This window comes from Falco punctatus (assembly GCF_963210335.1).
Source record: "Falco punctatus genome assembly, chromosome: 7".
Classification (NCBI taxonomy): Eukaryota; Metazoa; Chordata; class Aves; order Falconiformes; family Falconidae; genus Falco; species Falco punctatus.
The window spans coordinates 67,449,301-67,469,640 of NC_137587.1; the positions used below are offsets into that span (position 1 = coordinate 67,449,301).

The 20,340-nt window shown below is 40.1% G+C and overlaps 1 protein-coding gene across 8 annotated transcripts in view; it reads right to left on the reverse strand.

Moving 5' to 3' along the window:
* MEGF11 (multiple EGF like domains 11) overlaps positions 1-20,340 on the reverse strand; it is a gene marked incomplete at its 3' end in the record, with an annotated part of 303,133 nt that overhangs the window by 31,977 nt on the left and 250,816 nt on the right. For all 8 annotated transcript variants that reach the window (XM_080396936.1, XM_080396935.1, XM_080396939.1 and 5 more), the window contains 7 exons: positions 16,945-17,091; positions 14,144-14,278; positions 9,884-10,012; positions 6,862-6,990; positions 6,026-6,154; positions 3,352-3,480; positions 2,960-3,193 (listed from right to left, as the gene is read on the reverse strand). In XM_080396936.1, the coding sequence (XP_080253062.1) occupies positions 2,960-3,193; positions 3,352-3,480; positions 6,026-6,154; positions 6,862-6,990; positions 9,884-10,012; positions 14,144-14,278; positions 16,945-17,091 (1,032 nt within the window). The remainder of the gene's footprint in view (positions 1-2,959; positions 3,194-3,351; positions 3,481-6,025; positions 6,155-6,861; positions 6,991-9,883; positions 10,013-14,143; positions 14,279-16,944; positions 17,092-20,340) is intronic.

A 20,340-nucleotide genomic window follows, 5' to 3' on the forward strand; every position in this document is an offset into this window, starting at 1 on the left:
ATCCAGCCATGCTATGAGTCTCTGTTTCTCATCTGTCATCTCGTCTCAGTATCCATCTCCCCATTCTCTGCTGGGGAAGATGCACATCAGCACCTTTTGCTGTCTTTCTGCTCTATGGAAGTGAAAGACTGGAAACAGCATTGGTAAGGCCAAAGCTGGGAAGGTTACTGATGGGTAGAAAGTTTCAGCAGAAGAACGTACTGGAGGACAGTCAGAATTTGGCAGAGAGCTTTCAGAAGCCCTTGTCTAGAATTTGTAAATGCCCTTCTAAAACAAAGTCCAAAACCTGAAATTATGTTGATACCTGCACACAATTTATAATGAGATGAAGGTGGAGCACTGTGATTTCTAACATCGTAGTCTTCCTCTGAAAGCTCAGGTAGCAGAGTTTTTCAAGGGGGAGGCACAAAGGAAACTCTTCTTGTGGCCTCCAGAAAGAGATGGCTGACCCCACTCCGCTGCAGCTTCCTGAGTGATAAAATTTATATTGCTACAAGGACTGCACAGAGCAAGAAGAAAGCAGAACGAAAAGTCCAAGTCTCTGCATCCCCATCACTTACTGAGATGAACAGAAAGGAAACATCACCCAATTTCTTTCCAGAGAAGCCCATACAACACCGCTGACCTGGTGCTGTTTGGGGTTGCAAAGACCTGGTAGTTCAGACTTTTTACAAACTGAGCTGACACAGAGCAGCAATGCCACAAGGGCAAGAATTAAATTCATTGTCATTGCCCAAGGACCAGAAGAGACCCCAGGTTCAATGCAGCTGAAGGATGTGATCCCTCAGATATTTATGGTGTATCCAGGAATTCAGCCATCCCCCAAATATTTTTTTTCCTCAAGTACTTAAGTATCATGTGGCATCAGGAACTTTGGGATAGGTGGCTGCACCTGAAAGGAATGTGAAGAACATTGTATAGGGGCACGCAATGCCCACAAAGACACAACCTGCAAGGGCAGTTCTGGGCTACCAACATCATGAAATGCAATGGCTTTCTCTCTGTGGCTGGGGAGGAGTCCTCTGTCTATGATAACTCTAAAGGATGAAAGAATCCTTCCTCAGCATTAGCCTTTTTTCAGACCTTGCAGAGTGCTAGACTGGGATACAGCAGGTCAGTTGGGAAGTCTCCATTCATGGTAAAATATGGGGAGAAAAAAAGGCATTTTTGTTCCCTTGTCTGAAAAGGGAAGCTCAATTATTCCAGTCAGGAACTCCAAACAATATTCTTCTCCTTATTTTGAGGTTTGTAAGTTGTGCCTCTTAAGCATGCTGAGTTACACACACATTAACTAGAAAAGCATAGAAGTAAATGAGCTGTAGCAGGCTTTGTAAATAAACGGATAAGGTGCCAATATGAAAGAAATGTATCACTCAAAAGTTCAGAACGCTTTTCCACGCCAGCAGCTGTGATCTGCTCTCTCAGAACTCGGAGCCTCGCTGCTGCTGAGATGTGCCACAGTTGTCTTTTGCGTGTTCATGGTCTGGCTCTTCAAATGATGTTGAAATGACAAATTTCAGGCCAAATTGTGCTGGTAACTAGCCAAGGATCAGACGAGCCCTCTCTGGCAACACTTTCATACATTTCTTACCCAAATGGGCAGCTTAAGCAAGAGCCTGCAAAGCTAAAATTCAAAAATAAGAGGCAATGGGAAGAGGTCCAAGGCTGATTTTTTTCCTGATCTTGTAGCTGTCAGAAGGAGGAACGCTAGTTTGGGTCTGAGTGGTCTAAATATGGGTTTAGTCAATGATGTTCAGTAAAAAGTCCATGATGTGTGATATGCCACCACTGGAGACCATGCCCCTGATATGAAGACTGAAGTCACGGTGACATGAGAGAAGCTCCTTGATTAACTCCCAGTCGTAGCCAGGCAATAATATTGTGGCTCAGTGGAAGAGGCTCCTTCCAGGTGCACCCCCGGCAGGGAAGTCCAGAACAAAGCCTCCAGCCACGCCACCTCGAGACAGCACAGAAGCCAAGTCAGAGCCAGCAACAAGTGGCTGGACCTCATGCCTTTACAGTAGAAAGCAGAAAGAAAAAGACTATGCAGGACTGGGCAAGCAGAGCTGCAAGGCCAACTTCTGCCTGTTTCAGGAGCTTGTATTTACTTGGACTTACAGGTTCAGCCATTTAAAGGGAAGTGAAGAAGTGAAGTGCAGTCAGAGGGCAGCAGACCCTGAGGAGATCCCCATTAGAGACAGACTGAAGGAAACAAGAAGGAAGTAAAGCCATCTCCTGACTGGCATCCTATCTCATATTCGTGATAGAGGAGTGAAGAAGAATTGAGTCTTAAAAAGGAGATCACATCCCCCAAAATTTAGCCAATTTGTCAAGAAAAGCTGTCCTCCATAGCAGTAGCAGAAGATAGAAGCGAGAAATGTGATCTCAGTATGATTTCTTTTTGATCCTAACAAGCCTTCCTCTTCCTCTCTCCTGCTTTCATCAGCCTCTGTGAAGAAAATTCACACCAGCTGTCTAGCCGACGGGGACTGGTCTGTACACAGAAGAAAGTGACAATGAATAGGATGCCTCAAATCACAAACTGCAACATAGATAAAAATAAAACCTTATGACTGACCAGGTCAATCCCATTCCTCAAGCAAAACAAAAAAGTCTTCTTCTGAAGGTTTCACAAAGGGAAAACTTCTCTGTACTGAAATAGGAATGCAGCTGATTTTAAAAAGTGAAGTTGATGTATTCCATGCAGCATATTTCTTGCCTAGATATATCCTGTATCATGTTAAGTAAAGTCTCAGATATAAAAGAGCTTAAATCAGTTTTAAGTTATATTTGCTTTCCTGTCCCTGTAAAGTGTTCCAAGATCATGGTATTCAGGAGAAGAACAGAAGTGTCATTATTTTTGAGGCTCAATAACGCATGTTATACATCATAGAAACTTGTATTTCCCCAGCATACAGAAATATGAGTCTATATTTGATTAACATAAAAAGACCCTTACCAGAAAGTGAGTAATCTCTATTAGTCATCCTCATGGCTGGAGTATAAGATACACTTGGCATGTCATGGCCCTTCTCCTTCTGTTTCCGTCGATACCACACAAACAGTGCCAGCAAGACCATAATAATTAGAAGGAGAATAATAATTCCAATGATTGCTCCCACTGAGTGCCTCTCTGATCCAAGAGCAGGGCTAATTTTAGTATAGGGGTTTAATTCTTCCATCATGAGAGCCGCTGTTAAAAGTAATTCATAATACACTGTAAATTGAATTGTGCATTTCATTTCTTAGATACTATTTTTTTAAAACAAGTACATCATTGAAGGGGGAGAGAGAAAGAAAGAGAGAAAAAGAGAGAGACATAGATATTTTACAGGTAGAATTTCACTGTACCTTGATCACATCGGATTCCTTTGAAGCCTGGACTGCAGTAGCAAGTACCTGTGACATGGTCACATGTAGCATTATTCATGCATTCGCATAGTTGTTTGCAACCATAACCAAATGTTCCTGGTGAGCACTCTGGGAAGCCAAAGAGAAAGATTGGAAAGAATTCTACTTTTTTCAGGGATGGGTGAAACACTTGCCATGGAAAATTCAGTAGAAAGGTCTCCCTGGTTTCAGCATCTCTAGGATGACACCCTAGTGTTAGATTATTATTATCTTAAAGCAGGAAATAAATGTATGTCATGTACAATTTGGGGTATTACTTCTTAAGCTGTAACTTTCTGGGAAATTCATACAAGCCTTCACAAGGATTAAACCAATAATATGTACAGAGATTTTAAAAGGCTTGATAAATACTACAAGTGTACAGAATTTAACAGGGCATTAGCTCAGAAGCCATAGAGTACATCTTGAAAGAGCATAGCATTCTCCACTGGCTCTGCATATTTTTTTTTCATGGGGGTAGTTGCAAAGAAGTTTTAATGTACCTTTATATGAACACAATAGACTTTTGCCAAACAAATCCTGCGTGCTTTCATACTTATCCCCTACTAGTGCTAGAAGATGAATATATAACATTGTAGGTGGAATTACAAAATTGAGCATCTGAGTGGTTTGATTTGCTCTGCTTTTGTATTAGGTTTCCTAATACAAAAGGAATTTCTATCTTGTCTTTGTATTTCTGTCAAAGACAAAATGATTGAATGTCCAGCTGAGAAATTTATTCATACAATTACCATGATGGGCTATTACAATAAATCTGTAGGCAGCTTACTATACTTTGTGAGGCACTATTCAATAATAAAATGAAAGAAACAACTTCTGTCACATCATACTTATTTCTATGGAGACAATGCATTATTGAATGTATGCGCACTTGCTATGATTCTTTAGGATATATATTGTTTGTTTTAAGATGTGATTTCTTGTGTGTCACTGCGAATATTTTGCATAGCATGACAATACCTTCCCAATGTCAGTCTCTAAGTAACTTCTAGTAGCCAAAATTTAATATTAAGTGATGAACAGTAGCCAGTACCTAATGATTTACAGTGCATACTGAAGTTCCCGTATCTCTTTCTTTCATCCTTAATCAAGACTCAAAGACAAATAAAACTATTACAATTGATGCTTACTCTGACATTCTGATATTCTGTAGCCTACTTAAAAAGTGTACAGCCTAAATTTTTGGACTGCACTACAGAAATGAAGTCTGCATTTGGGCATTTCACCTGCAATGTGGTGGGACTGCCCATTCAGCAGGATTTTGAGAAGGAAGGAGTCTTAATGAACAGATACTTTTAGATGAAATGGTAGAAAAACAAATAAATAAATACGTTCATAGTTTGGATAGAAAAGAAAGCCTCAGGCTTTGTACAGAGATTGAATTATAAACATAGCTTCTTATATAACATCTGCTATGATGCAGATCTATAGAATTTTTTAGTTTCCTATTTTATTTATGGTTGCAGTAAGGGTGAACACAAATTCACGGTAAGTTGGCCACTTACAGAGTTACAGTGGCGCCATATGTAATCCCCACATGAGCATGCAGATTTGGTCCTGAGATATATGATTTGCTGAATGCAGTATGTGCAAAAAGAAAAGATGTTAATGAATTTAGTTATATGTGAAAATACCTTCATAATGTTCCATGTAGTAAGCTACAGTTAAGAAGCTTTCACTTGCAAATCTAGCAGGAATACTACTGTGTTACCTTACTGCCAAAAAAGGAAAGGAACACTGTGGAATTAATGCCTTGGTAAGGTGAGACGGATTTCACCCTGCATTTAGAATCCAAGTACGTGCATGAGAATTTTCTTTTGATTTACTATACTGGAAAAACAAGTAATTATTCAACTACAGCACATACAGTTTCCACTACCCTAATTCTTTGTTCTTAAAAGAAGCCATTTGGCACAGCGAGCTAAATATGCCAGCAAGACATTGACAACAATTACAGTAAGATATGCCAGTATCCTTGCAAGGTAATTGAAGTTCATTGTTAAACACTTGCTCACTACTCAAGTTAAACACAGATGCTTCCAAAAAGAGACAAGCAACTTTTTTTTCCTTGATCTGTTTTCATTGTAAAGATGAATTTTTATTTGGTCCACATCTATAGGAGAATAACTTATGGAAGAAAGCCCCAGTGTTCCTTGGAAGGCAGAGAGCAGAAAGGACTTCTTTCTTTTAACCCTTGTGTCTCCTTCATGCCTAGGGAAACCTGATGCTGCTGTTCTCAACAGCATTAGCAAGGCATGATGAAGCTTGTGTTTTTCTATTAATTAGGCACATGTTGTTTGGGGAGGCTACATCCAGTCAGCACTGAATGCAGTGACTTGCTTTTATCTCACCTAACTTTAGGCTGAGAACGGGTAAGGCCTAATTTGCAGGGGTTTCACTATATTTCTTTATGCTTAAACAGACTGTCCAGCTTTCCAGAGATGCTGCCTTCTCCCTACGGCTTATATAAGGTGCCTGGGGTTACTGTATTGCTGACATCAACACCTCATGTAAGAGCCTATTTCTGCAAAGAATTCTGAAATACAACCCCCAACCCCCCCCCCCCTTCCCCCCCCCCGGAGAAACAGAAAAATGAAGTCATGTTGCTACTTACTTTGCTCACATTGTTTGCCTGTAAATCCAGTCCTGCACGTGCACTGGCCAGTGATGTGGTCACAGTCCGCTCCGTTCTGACACTGACAAACATTGGCACAGTTTTTTCCATAAAAAGCAGCTGGGCAACCTTTCAGGAATCAGAATAAGGAAAGACTAAGAAAGAAGCTGAATTACAAACTCAGAGGCATTATCAGCACAAAATATGTGCGCCTATAAATCTATGGATTTTCAGCTTCTCTATATTTAATAACATTTATTTGATCATCTAAATGCAGAGATACTACGACGGCCAATTTTCTTGAGGTAGTGTTTCTCATACCTTACAGAATTGCCTCTTGAGTGTTTCAGAAGAACGAAATCTTGACCCATCTATACAAACTACATTTTCAAGAAGTGAAAGATCACTAAACAGAAAATCTCTAAAGAGCCAGAGATCAATCAATCACTTGCAAGTGAAAGAGCCTTCTTAAAAGGCTCACCAGAATTTGATCTCCTCTTTCCTGCGGTGCTGATAATTTGGCACTAGTAGGATGAGAAATCTCAAACGTTCTCCTAAACCAGACCACATATACCGGGGCTTTAACAAGCAACGACACAGACTCTGCCAACTCTGACAATGGAGAAATAATCTAAATGGTTGGTCCCTCCTTTATCAAGTGCCAAAGGCATAAAAAACCTTGAAAAGCTTTAGGAGTATTTTCTTCGGGGTGATGTGAAGTTATCCCCAGAAGCAGGTGATTTCAGAGGAAGGACTGCAATACTTGGAAGAGACACGAGGTAGCAGCACATACTTTGACAGATTCCCTGGCACAACAGTGTCTCTGAAAGGCTTACGCTGAGTGCAGTAGAGCCCCGTCCAACCGTGAGTACATCGACATTCTCCATCGTAAGGGCTGCACATTGCTCCGTTGTGGCAGTTGCATGAATGAAAGCAATCAGGGCCCCAAAAACCAGTGGGACAAGCTATGAAAAAAAAAAAAAAAAAACAAACCGATTTATCAGCTGACAAAAAAAGCAATGATACTGTGTTAATGCTGCGGAGGAACAACAATAAGGGAAGAACTTGTGAGACACCAGCAAAGGCAGAACTTGCATTGCAGAGCTTGGCATCACTGCAGCATCTCCCTGACAATGACCAGTTCTGACAATGACCAGTTTGCTAACGATTACTTTGCAAACCCAGGTGCCAGCCTGCAACATCACCCACGCTGTCGAGCCCTGGCACAAGGGATTTCTTCTAGCAGGTTGAGGGAGGTGATCCTCCCCTTCTACTCTGCTCTGGTGAGACCCCACCTGCAGCACTGTGTTCGGCTCTGAGGCCCCCAACATGAGAAGCACATGGACCCATTGGAGCAAGCCCAGAGGAGGCCACGGAGATGATCAGAGGGCTGGAGCCCCTCTCCTATGCAGACAGGCTGAGAGAGTTGGGGTTGTCCAGCCTGGAGAAGGCTCCAGGGAGACCTTACAGCACCTTCCAGTACCTAACGGGGCCGACAGGAAAGCTGGAGAGGGGCTTTTTACAAGGGCCTGTAGTGATTGGATAAGGGGGGATGGTTTTAAACTGGAAGAGGGTAGATTAGATATTAGATATTAGGAAGAAATTCTTCATTGTGAGGCACAGGCTGCCCAGAGCAGCTGTGGGTGCCCCATCCCTGGCAGTGCCCAAGGCCAGGTTGGATGAGGCTGGGAGCAACCTGGGCTGGTGGAAGGTGTCCCTGCCCATGGCAGGGGGGTGGAACTGGGTGGGCTTTAAGGTCCCTTCCAGCCCAAACCATCCTATGGTTCTATGATTCCCTGTGTGGGTCAGGTGGCAGAATCAGAATCACACTGCATGTGTGCACTGAGAACCACTGAAACAGTGACCCTCAACTACGTTACTCTAAGTGCTCTAGCCACTCTCCCTGCCTTATTGGCATTTTCTGTGAAGACAATTTAGACAGGGTTTTAAGATATGGAGGTAATTTAATTTTCTTTTTGATATTCTGGAATTCTTGTATAATAAAGTATGGCTATTCATGGTTTACTTTTGCTATGCAATCAACTACTAAAATTACCACATTCATTTGAAGCATAGAGTGCTACTCAAATTACGTAAAAATGTAAAGAAAACTTCCTACAGTATAAATTCCCATCCACAAAATCAGATTGCTTTTGTTGATGGGCTAATATTAAATTAAAATCTGCAGGTCTATTATATATCTCAACAAGTACAATATTAATACATTTTCAAAAGTTATTTTAAGGCTCCCTCCAAAAATGAATGCAGTAAGTTACAGTTATTAGTGCCAGAATAAAAGATCCAAAATGATGATAACCCTTCAATATAACAACTATATTTTTGCTTTAAAAAGCACTTTCCATTGCTTCCTATTAAAGACATGAATTAATAAGGCATGGTTCCCAGGAAACCTGAAAGTACAGAAACCGTGCCTATTTCCCTGTGTGCCATTGGCTCCAATTCTGAAGCTAAATGCAAGTTTCTGGCATATGACAGACATCTCTAAAGCCAGAATGAATAGCAAAAAAACCCTGCCATGACGTAAATTAAACAAAATTAAAAAAAAAACTCACACAATGTAAAGCTGAACAGGATTTGGCCTAAAGTATTTGTGCCATAAGCAACCAGAAATATTTTTACAATGCCTTTGCAAGCCAGAGCTGCAGGGTCTGTTAGTGTCTCCAGAACTGGCTGTGGGGTTGGAGCTAAAATTATCTCTTCTGCAGCTCCATCTCTCAGTCATTCCAGGTTAACTGGTGCGGAGGGAGGTCTGAACTGCGACAGCTCAGTACCAGGCTCGGGTACTTGAGGCAAGGTGCCAACAGGAGCCTGGTGTGAGGCCAGGTTCATATTGGGAGATTTACACTTCCTTTACAAGAAGGTAACTGAAGTAACAGTAAGGTTCCCACTTAGTTAATCCAAAATACAAAGGAGCTATTGCCAGGTCCTTCTGCCTGCTAAACTGGAAATTGTTGCTGCTGGCCTGCCTCACTCCGTAAGAAAAACCACCTTTTTTCAAGGTTAACAGAAACTAGCAGTCATTTCCCAATTACATGGCTAAATATAATGAGGAATCTGTGGAGCTTTCTGTCTTTTTTTCTTTTTTTTTTTTCCTATTTTTGAGTGACAGCAATATTCTGTCTGTGGAAGACACACAATAAAAGCAAAATTACAGCCGTCTGTTTTTATCCGATTCCTACTTTATCACTTGAAGTTTAATATATTTTACTCTGGAATGCTGTCTAATATGCTAGTTGTATCCTGAATATGAAGTAACATTTCTGAATGATAGGATATTGCTTCCCTCTGTGATCTATCTTCAATTAAGGGATGCTCTCAGGAAATGACACTTTGGGATCAGAAAATGCCAATCTTCTACCTGGGCAATTTTCAAGAAGAAATCCTCCATCCCTCCAAGCCCACAATGACTTCTACAATTAAATTACATTTAATAGAAATATTTCAGCTGCCTAATTTCTCAATTCTGGGGGCTTGGTACATGAAAACATTTACTGGTTAATAATTTCTAATGTAATAGCCGAAAGAAATTTTTTTCAAAAAGTAAATAAAAGGGAATCTAGCTAGAAATTAAAAGGGAGCATGAAGCTTTCTTTTCTGAGAAGAGCTTGTGACCTCCCTTTCCTGTAACACAAAATAGTAACAGCTTCTGCAAATTCCAAATGCAGAAGCCAAAGCTAACTTAGATTAATTAAAAGAAATAAACTATAAAGAGAGTAAGGCACTGGCTGCTGTAATACTTCAGGGATTTCCCCAGAATCTGTCTTTAACTTTCAGAAAACACTAAACAAGAAAATACGTTATTTGAAAGTGGAGGTGGAAAAATAACACTTTGCTTACTCTGAGAGCAGTCTGTCCCTATCCAGCCTGGGAAACACTGACAGGATCCATCAATAGGGTTGCACGTCCCGTTCTCAGTGCACTGACAGGCCTCGGCACAGTTCTTCCCATATTTTCCACTGGGACAGACTGTGAAAATATAAGGCAGTTTACTGAAGGCCCTTCATAATGAATATGAGGAATTCATAGGACTTAACATTTACCAATTAGAGATAAAAGTAATTACAACATTTCCTCTTTGCTGAAGCCAAATGGGCAAATTTCTACTGGAAAGGAGGAAAAGGCAGAAAGATTTCAAGCACAATTTTTTGCTTACATCCTAGGAATAAAAACAACAGGAAACGGTTGCCTCAAAATCCATTTTTCTGCTGGAAAATTAGTCTAATATAGTTAGAAGATTACAATTATTGAAGGGCATTATGGAAGGATAAAGAGAGGAGAGACAAAACAGAGAAAAGGGGTTATTGGGAGAGTAAGGTTGAGGAGAATTCAAAGAGTAGTACCAAACACAAGTGGCTGGGAGGGATCGATCTGGGGCCAAGGGGGTTCCTTAGTGCAAACTCTGGAATAGGATTCTGCGCTGGCTCGGAGGATCACAGGCTCAATAATAAGAACAAGAAAAGCTGGAAAGGAACATTTTAGGCTAAATACAACCCTAGTGAAGAAGTCTTGAGATGACGAAGAACAATGGGGACTCTCAGGTCTGTCACTAGAACTTAACTCCCTTGTATTGTACGACTGATAATGACAGTATTAATGGACCAAAAGCTGAAAAACTTACCACCTGGTATGATGGCCTGACTTACTAGCCATGAGCACTGTACTAGAAGGCCAGTGTCCATGAAATGGCTGATGGCAGGTAAGCTTGCAAGCAGAGGCTGAAAGAGCTGTAGTCCTTTCCCCTGCGATCCCACTAGCACCACGATACGCACTACGCAACGTGCAGCGCTGCAATATTTGGCACCTAGAGTACCTATCTCATCACTGTCCTGATTCTTTCTGGATCAAGCGGTGGTGAGAGGAAGGTGCCTTTGCCTCTAAATACACTAGGCTTTGCTGAAGACCAACCTTCAGCAATGTTGGCGGGAGGCAGGCTCCCAGCATCTCACAGATTCAAATCATGCAAGCAGGGAGTAAACCAGGAGGAAGGCTTGTTTCTGTAAGTATTTTTACCATGTAAGTCTGGTGGAAGACTGGTCCCACTAATAAAGCACATATCCAATTGCTGAAATGTCATACTTGTCTTTTGGCATCTGTTCACCTATTCTTCTCCAGTACCTCTTGCTGTAGTAAGTGTTCAATTAGGTTGCAAATGTGGTTTCCAAAGATTATATATGTGTTTGGCTGAGAGTTGTTAAACCGATGCGCTGCATACTAACAAAATCAGCACCTATTCCTGTTTGTCTACCTAGTTTACTCCTGAAGTTGGAAGAAAAGAAACCAATTTTTTTTTCAGTCATCTTATAACAGCCTAAGCACAGTGACATAAAACTAATAGACATGTAGATCTTCAGCCTCCCACCATATTATTGGAAATCTTTAACATTAAAGTTGATGGAAAGCTCTGCTCAGTAATGAATGAAATGTTTAATTTCTGTGCTCTTATTGGCTGTGTTCCCTGACAAAAACAGATGTATTTTCAAAACAAGATAAAACATACAGTCCATCTTTGCAAAGAATGTAACAAATGGAACTGGACTTGTATCCTGGTAAATAATAGTGATGTCAAAATAGTGATTAAGGCACTTCCCTGAATTATGCAACTGTTTTACCACTTCAGCCACTCTCCCTTTCTCATATGTAGTCTCTGCAGATGACCTCAATCTATCCTGACTGTGAATCAACCACAGATTGAAATCCTGAGCTGTGATTCATTTTATTTTATACAATATGCCATCCTCTACTCTTGCTATGGCAGAAGCCTAAGAATGTGCGTACTATTGTTTTCCGCATGCATTTCTATATACTACGGACTTATCTGTAGGAGTGGATAAAGTTGGTTTTGACTTTCAAATTATGTGCTTAACCAAATAGTTCTCTAACTGAAAAGAGATAAAACTAAACACAATATACAGAGACAATGAAACAAACAATACACAGACACAAAGAGCAAGAAAGCGAAGGAAAGAAAAGCCCTCGTATTGCAGAAAGAGCAAAACCTAAAATGATCTGTCAGCCTAGGTTCTCATACATGCTACACCATTATTCAGTTCCAATGCTCTATATAAAGCAGTTCAATGCAGTATTTTTATTGCATCTTTAAGTTGTAGATAGATAACATCACTTAAATGAAGGCTGGATTTTTTATATGTACAAAAAATGGTTCTCAAAAGACTTACTTAAAATAGGAGCTGATTTGCACTGCAACATGGAATACTAATGAATCAGGAAAAGATTTGTGATCCAGACACTGATGCTGACAAAGGCAATAGGTCACATTTCATAAAGAAATGCTTTGAGTCCACACAGTGAGATCTAGCAGAGGGGTTCCTACCGTGTGAGCACCTCCTGTCTCAGTGAAATAGTATGATGCTCCCCAGAACATCAACACAGAAGGATTACAAAACCAATCCTGCCAAAATGGTTGTTTGCATTAATGTAAGTAGCCTAGTTGTGAATTGAAGCAGTGACTCTCTTGTAAAGATGGGAGATCCAAATAGAAGCACTTTTTCAAATGTTTTAAACAAAGCTGTAAAGTAAGGACTAATACCATTTTTTCCAGGAGTAATCTGATTGTACAATGCAGATAGTGATGTTAATTAGCTATAAAAGCTCTGAAGTGGGACTCTGAAAGTCCCTGTGGGACGTCAGGTGTGTTCTAGCAGTAATAACAAGTTATTATCAATCCATCTTGCTACATGATTGTGAAAGATATTCATAAAACAGCTGCTTAGTTGTTTGCTGCTCAGAATCCTTAGCACAGTCAAGTCAACTTGTGCAATTTTGGAGGTTACACAGCTCCTTGCACGCATGTGCTGCTGATGGAAGAATGTTCCTGCTGCCAGAAAAGAGACAGCACAAGGAGATGAAAATTCAAAAGTGAAATTTCTTCATTTCACATTATTCTAATGGAAAACATTAATTAGCATTTTTCTTTCTACAAAATAAAGTTACATGCTAACTCATTATGACAAACTGCAACACAAATTGATTTTAATTAGGACATGAATATTTTAAAATTAATTTGCTGGATAGATCAACATTTCAAAGTAAAACCAGAAGTGCTGAACATCTGAGCAAAAATAAAATAGTTTTCTTAAGAGGATAATTAGCCATGCTTACGCTTTGAAATCTGGCTAACTTTTCACATAAAATGGACAATTTCACTGAAATATGTTCATTTTAATAAATTAATTGGTATAATGTTTAGTTGACTATACAGCACAGGAAAAAGAAAACATGGTTATACTTAATCTATGTTTAATGATTTTGCATAAGTGCTGCCTGCAATTTCTAACTTACTGAAAAGCAGGTCATTAAAAAGTGTCAGTTCAATTTTTACAGGGATGGTGACTTCACAAGGGCAGTAGCCATTACAAATCTTCTCTTTTAAATCTGTATGTAGAAAATACCCACGAGAGTATGCCATAACGGAGACTCTGCATAATACTGTAATGATGTTTAGGATAAAACTGAAAATGAAACCCAAGGTTAGAAGTGGACTGACTTTCAAAGGTACAGAAAGGTGATAGACATTAGGGGGAGTTGAAGCTACTCTTCGCCTGTGAAAATTAATTTGCTTTCCCTGCCTCACTGCAAATTTTTCTGCCTCCTGCACTTGTGTTTGGGTGTGCATGATTTTAGTTATTCCCTGTCAGGTCCTAGGCAGTGTAAATAAGGTTCCATGCATTAACTGGGTGTTCGAGCTTGGGTACCTGTGCTGGCTTTTACCTTGACTAGTATCTACACCTCCTGCTGAAGACAAGTGCATGAAGGTGCCATCGACATTTAGGATATGATGGGCTTAGCAGAAAGGAAGATGAAACCATTGGGCGGCCGATATATTTACAGCAGGTGTCTCATTCCATATTCATTTCAATACAGAGACCTGTTTTATTTATGAAAGCAGGAGCACATCATATTTACAAAAGGGTGACTAAGTACCTATTTGCATTTCCCCTCTGAAGTAAAGAATTTCTTGTGATCTAAACTGCTGAAACAGGGGAAAAAAGCAGGAACCTTGTGATCGGCCTTGCTGCAAAGTCATAGAAACAGAAACTCAGGAAAGGAGGTGGCATCTGGGGGTCTTGGGCTCAGTACCTTGGTTGCAGAGAGCGCCAAAGAATCCAGGCAAGCAGTCGCAGTGTCCTGACACATGGTGACAAGGCCCGCTGCTGTGCACGCACTGAGGGCACGGCTGGCTGCAGTGGTGTCCATAAAAGCCAGGGGGACAAACTGAAGACAAAACAAAATAAGCTGTCAGAGGTTTTCAGATTTTTCATTGCTGAGAGCTTGAGAATTCTCTCTGTCTTCATCCCAAACCAATATTTCTTAACTTATAAAACCACAATTTTGTGAACAGCTGAAATTATGAAGCCTGTTGGATTATTCCATATCTAATAAAGTGTGAGCTCTGAGTAACACTGCTCCTGTGGTTCAAACATTCACACCACACTACTACCTCATGTAAGTCCCTGGCTATTTAATAATACAGTGAAGCTCTCCCAGCAGCCTCTTTCTCTCAAAACAATGGTTTGAGTCTCTCTAGCCTGCTCCAGCTAAACTCTTTTACAAAACATGGGAGTTCAAGACCTCATAGCCTACTGGCAGGTATGGTTAGTAACACATATTCTGAAGCTTTTAAGGTAAGTAGGAAGAGAAACACTCACACACTGGTACAGGCAACAGAAATTCAGAATTCCATTTCCATTGGAATTTAAGCTATGAAATCAGGGAAGGTGTATTAGGAAGCTCTCAGTGTTTTAAGTGTAAACAACTATGTCAAGAGCTGATTTCTAAACATAGTAGGGGTAATACCTGTGTTCAATCGGGACAGTCAGTTTATATGTGCCATTGCAGGAGTGGCATTCATCAGTGATGAACAGAATCTAAAAATGGTAATTACGGTAACTGCATACAAAATCGCCTAATTTGCATTACTAATAACACTGGATAGCTGAGTAAACTTGTCATGAACTGTGTGCTTAATTTGCCTAAAACCTGGATTGAAATTATTATAGAATTTGTACATAAAGTATAGTGCAAGATTATGGCTCGGTATCTCTTATAAATGCGTACTGTTGCTTCTAAGCACATGTAGAATGAAAAACCATCCCCTGTCCAAACATTCACTGCGATATATAAGCACAAAGAAATGTTAAATTGCAGTAAGTGACTGTAAAAATGACTTTATATGTTTTTATTTTTACTCCTGTGATTCTCTGTTATATAATTCTGGCTCAGTGGTTACTATATCATGTCCATTCTATTTTTTCACCGAATGAGAATTTTTCTCTTGGTCTGTAAGTTCACAGAGGGTGTCAGGTTCTTACACTACTGCAGATTTCCAGCTGGAACTTAGCTGACAGGTTTGTTGATGATGCACTAGCTGTAAAACAACCTGGATCATTCCTGGAGACATTTCTGCAAGCCCAAGAGCAGTAAACTATCCTGGTGTCTCATGTAATCCTGATTACACAGACAGAACAAGCTGGCTGAGTCTCATCTTCAGTACTGCCCTTTACAAGCTAAATTCTACTTCTAAGTGAATTTTCAAGACAAAAATGGGAATGATTCTGAGAGCAAACTTAGCAAGCTAAAGCTTCACCTACGGACATGTCCTGTGCATAAGGCAGCCTCGAGCCTGTATCCCACAGAGGAGGTAGAAGCAAGCTCAATTCACCAGCTGTGTATTAAGAGAGGCCTTTCAGCAACATCAGGCAATGGCAGAAGCATCCACAGGACCCCTCTGCTGTCACCGCAGTGCGGAGGAAATCTCCCATTAGGTCCTTAGCAAAAGTCCCCAAGAAGTAGCCTGATTACTGGAGTTGCAAACTGGGGAACATGGTTTGCCTGTTGCAGCCTAATGTGCTATCAGCTGATAAAACAAAGCTTTTTTTTTCTTTTTTTTTCTTTTTTTTTTTTTTTTCCATCTCAGAAAGGTCAGAAACTATTAACTTCTGGAAGTTTTGCACTCTTAAGGTTTCAAATTTGTAAAACAATTTCTTTGCCAACTCCCTGAAGCTCTGAGCACCACAATTTAGCCTTGGAGAGAGGTTTTACAACTATATAGATATGCTGGAGCACCTGGAAATCAGGGTTTATAATGGAAATGCTTATAGGCCATTAACTACAGCAGTGCTAGAGGTCATCCTTATAATGGCTTTAAATAAAAACTGTCAGCTACAAATTATTTTTAGAGATGAGTGTGTTCTAGTGTCAAGTGTAACTGGTGAAATCAAAGGGGATATATGAACTGGGCATGCAGAATGTCTTACAGGAAGAACAAGAGCTGCTGCAGAAAAGAAAGACAAATCCATTTCTTGTTTACATAGGAAGATGGTTGAATGTAGTTTGGATCAGCAAATAAGGGTCCCTAAGGGGCAAATGCGGCTTCCTGGATAAAGCAAATGAGAGCATTTTTATCTCCTTGGCACATTTTAATATGTAACAGCAGAGCATCAGACAGGAGCTATTTCAGGCTGCTGTGGTTTTTTTTCTGGCACATAAGAAATCATTGTCTTGTTATTTTGAAAGCCAACACTCATCCACCTGTCATTATGTCATGGGTTGTAGCTGACTGTTTAATAGGTAGCCTATAGTGCACCATGACTTAAACATCTTTTTTTGCCCAGGTCCTGCCAAGTTTGGCATGTAAAGGTGTTGCTTCTTCTTTCAGGTCATCTGTGACCTCCAGGTGCAGAGGAAGGCCAGAAGAAGAAACACAAGGCATGACTCAATGCAGTGGAGTCTTGATTTCTTGGTCAAGAAGCAATTTTTAGGCTAGTATTTGCCCTTAAGATGTCATGAGCTAAAGAAGTTCAGAAACCTGTAGCTATGTCTGTCAGAGCATTTCTATCTATCTGCTTTGCTTCTGCCACCACACCTACGGAAAACCTTACTTCTCTGGCACAAGGGTCCTCTGTATCCTGGTGCACAGTCACAGGTGCCATCCTCTGGGGAGCAGGATCCCCCATTCTCACAGTTACAGGAGATGGAGCAGTTTGGTCCCCAGCGGCCCTGGGTGCATATGTTATCACAGTGGATGCCTAAAGACATAAAGGCACAAGTTAGGTTTCACACAACTTATTCTGCTCATTGATTAAAGAAATGTTTGCCTGGACTGATATCTCACAGTACATCACACAGCAAACAAGGGAGCCTGAAAAGGAAATAGCTATCCTTTTATCTTCTTAATAAAGTGAAAATTAAGAAAATGCCAAAGAGGTGAATTCTGTAGGTGTTAGTGAGCTCCTGTTCAGTCCTTAGCAGCATTAAAGAAACTCTGCATGTCATCTGGGAGATGAAGGTCAGGAATTGCTTTAAAGTCACAAAATATCACAAATAACTGGTCTGAAAAAATGCAGCTGATTGAGGCCTGATTACTTAACTGTTGTGAATTGGAAGACCAAAAAAAAGAAAAACTGGGTTGCTGCAAAAACATGTCCGGTATTGGGATTCTTGAACATATGTAAATTCAGTTCTATGTTGTTTATTGTTCTCTGGTTTAAAGCACTGTGCTCTGGGGTATTATGCCCATACCCCACTCCCACCCAGAGCTCTCCAAGTTCTGTGTTAATGAACTGAGTTCTGATCTAGCAAGTGGCCATATGCGGGCACAGGCTGATAATTTGCATGTTAAATGGAGACTGAGACCTGCCAATCCAGCTCCCAATGATTCTCAGGGTTGTTGTTTGATATTTATTATTATGAAAAGCAAAGCTTGGAAGCACTGAAAAAAGCACACAGCCAGAAAGCTTAACATGAGGCTTCTGGCATTGTTTCAACTGGTGACTTCTGAAAACAATCTTGTGCCATGGCTCATCACATATAAATATCTAAGGATTTGATCCTGCACACCATTACTTGTCCGACACGCTCTTACTCCACTGGGATAAGACAGTACCAATACCTGCAATTAGCAGAGCTAGTTGCACGATCAAGGGCTCCTTGGATTGAAAAAAGTTTGCCGGATCATGAACTAAGAGAGATGTTAAGCACTGCAAGCTGCAGGGAGTGGCATTAGCAGTAGCACGCTGGAGGTACTGATAACAACAGAAAAAATGATTCACAGACTGGCTTGAAAATTTTCCTTACAGCATTACCACACCGGGTGCCTTAGAACTGCGCCACCAAGATTTGATGGTATACACATGCCCTGGCTAGACTTTCAACACGAAGATGTTCTTTATCATCCATGCACATGTCCCCACTGCATAATGGGATAAATGCAGACAAGGGCTCTGAGAGCCCCAGCCTCACCCAGAGGTTGGATTAGTGCATCGCTAAGGAGAAATACAATCCCAAGTAATTTCCTCCACCTCTGATAACTTCATCTGGATGCTACAGGTAATGGACTGTATTTGTGAAGCTGTGATCTGTACAGTCACCAAACTTAGAGGATTATTAAATCAGCTAAAAGTCATTATAAACACACTTACAGTGCAGTTTCAACTTGGTTTTATAAATCTCTGAAGTTAATACAGTAAGGAATACTGCAGAGCCAAAATTCCCCTTTCTGAAGATTAATCACACAATTATAATGTCCCTTCCTAGAAAATCTTAACCAAGTCTGGCAAAAGTACAGTTTGAAATGGGGCTTCTAGTAATACATGATCATAGCTTTATTTATAAAGAGGCATGGTCCCTGCTGTAGAGCTTAATAAAAAACACTTTAAAATACAGTAAAAATATAATACAAGCTTAATCCTTTAATAACCAAGTAAACAAATCTGAAAAAAAGAAATGCAAAAAGAGACAAGGAACATTTGTATTAGTAAAATCAAGAAAAACAATTATATTAATACAGTCTTCCCTACTCCCTTTGCAATCAAGCATATCCTTAGATTACTTAAACAGTAAATGCTTTGTGTGTGCATTTATGTAATACATCTACAGTACTCTGCAATTAAAAAGTCAGACAATAAATTGTAAATAAATGAATGCATTTCATATTTATACAGATATATATGATCATTTATAGCTTCGAGAGTCTCAGTGTGAGCTCCCAGAAATGAAATTCAGACACAAATGTAGAAAAATGTGTATCTTTTCCTCCTGACTGCAGCATTAAAAACACAATTTTCTCATTGAGAATGGGCTATTTATAAACGGAGACAATTAAACAGCATTATTTCTTGTCTCATTTGGCAAAGTTTGGGAAGAATGACATTGACTCCTTTCTCTTGAAAGGTAGCTCAATTAGAATGCCATGGCTGTTCTTTGCAGCAGCAAAGTCCTTCCTTTAGTAATGAATAATGAGGGATGTCTTCCCGCTCCTAACGAAGGCAATGAGTCATTGTGAAGCCGACTGTTGTAACGAAATGTAAAGGGGGAAAAGGAAACCTTCTAGAAGACACTGATACCCATTACAGCAGTTATTTATTTATAAATTTTCAGAAGACAACCAAGAAGGTGCCACAATCAATTTTTATTACTTTATATTACTCTAAGTTAATTCTCATGGAAGACTTATTTTTGGAGGCTCCTACACACAGTGAATTGCAAATGTAAATGAGAAGTTAAAATTGCATCTGGACATGCATGTTGTATGGAATTGTGCTAAAAAAAGCACCTTAATTTTACAATTCCCTAACTTGACAGCATATGAAGGGGGAGTCCATCCCTCCCAGCTACTTTACAATCAGAGTCAGTGAAGCAGTAAGCTTCTTTAATGTAAAACTTCAATATTTACTTAGGAACTTGCTGATGAACATTTCTGATAAGCAATTAGTTTTCAATTTCCAGAAATATAAAAAAATGCTGAAGTTGACACATCTCTGTATTATCTCATGTTACAACCACAGATTCCTAATTTATGAACAAAATCCTTGTTTCACAAGCATGATGTAGAAATTAGAAGTACAACTATCAGAAGTCCTTGAAGCTGCAGGAAGAGTTCTATACATAAACTCTATTGCCTAGCTACCAGGAAATTATCTTACTGCCTGAGGCTGTGGTTCACCATTGCAGATACCAGTATAAAATTACACTTCCAAGACCTTAAACAATGTTCTGAGGGTGAATTGTAAATGAAATTCACATAACTTACATAAATTTACAGTTACCCACTGTACGTGGGCAAAGGACATTTGCACTCTCATGCAGTAAGCCAGAGCCAAGGTAAGAGCAGGGTCCACTGTGGCTTTTAATTCAGCTTGTAAAACTGCAGCCACAAACCCTCCATGTCCCAGCATGGATCTGGGGTACTGGATTTCTGCAAACACTGTCTGATCTCTAGTAGGTTTTCCACTGCTGTCCTTTGGACTGCTCTGTCCATGAAATTTAGCTGACAGTCC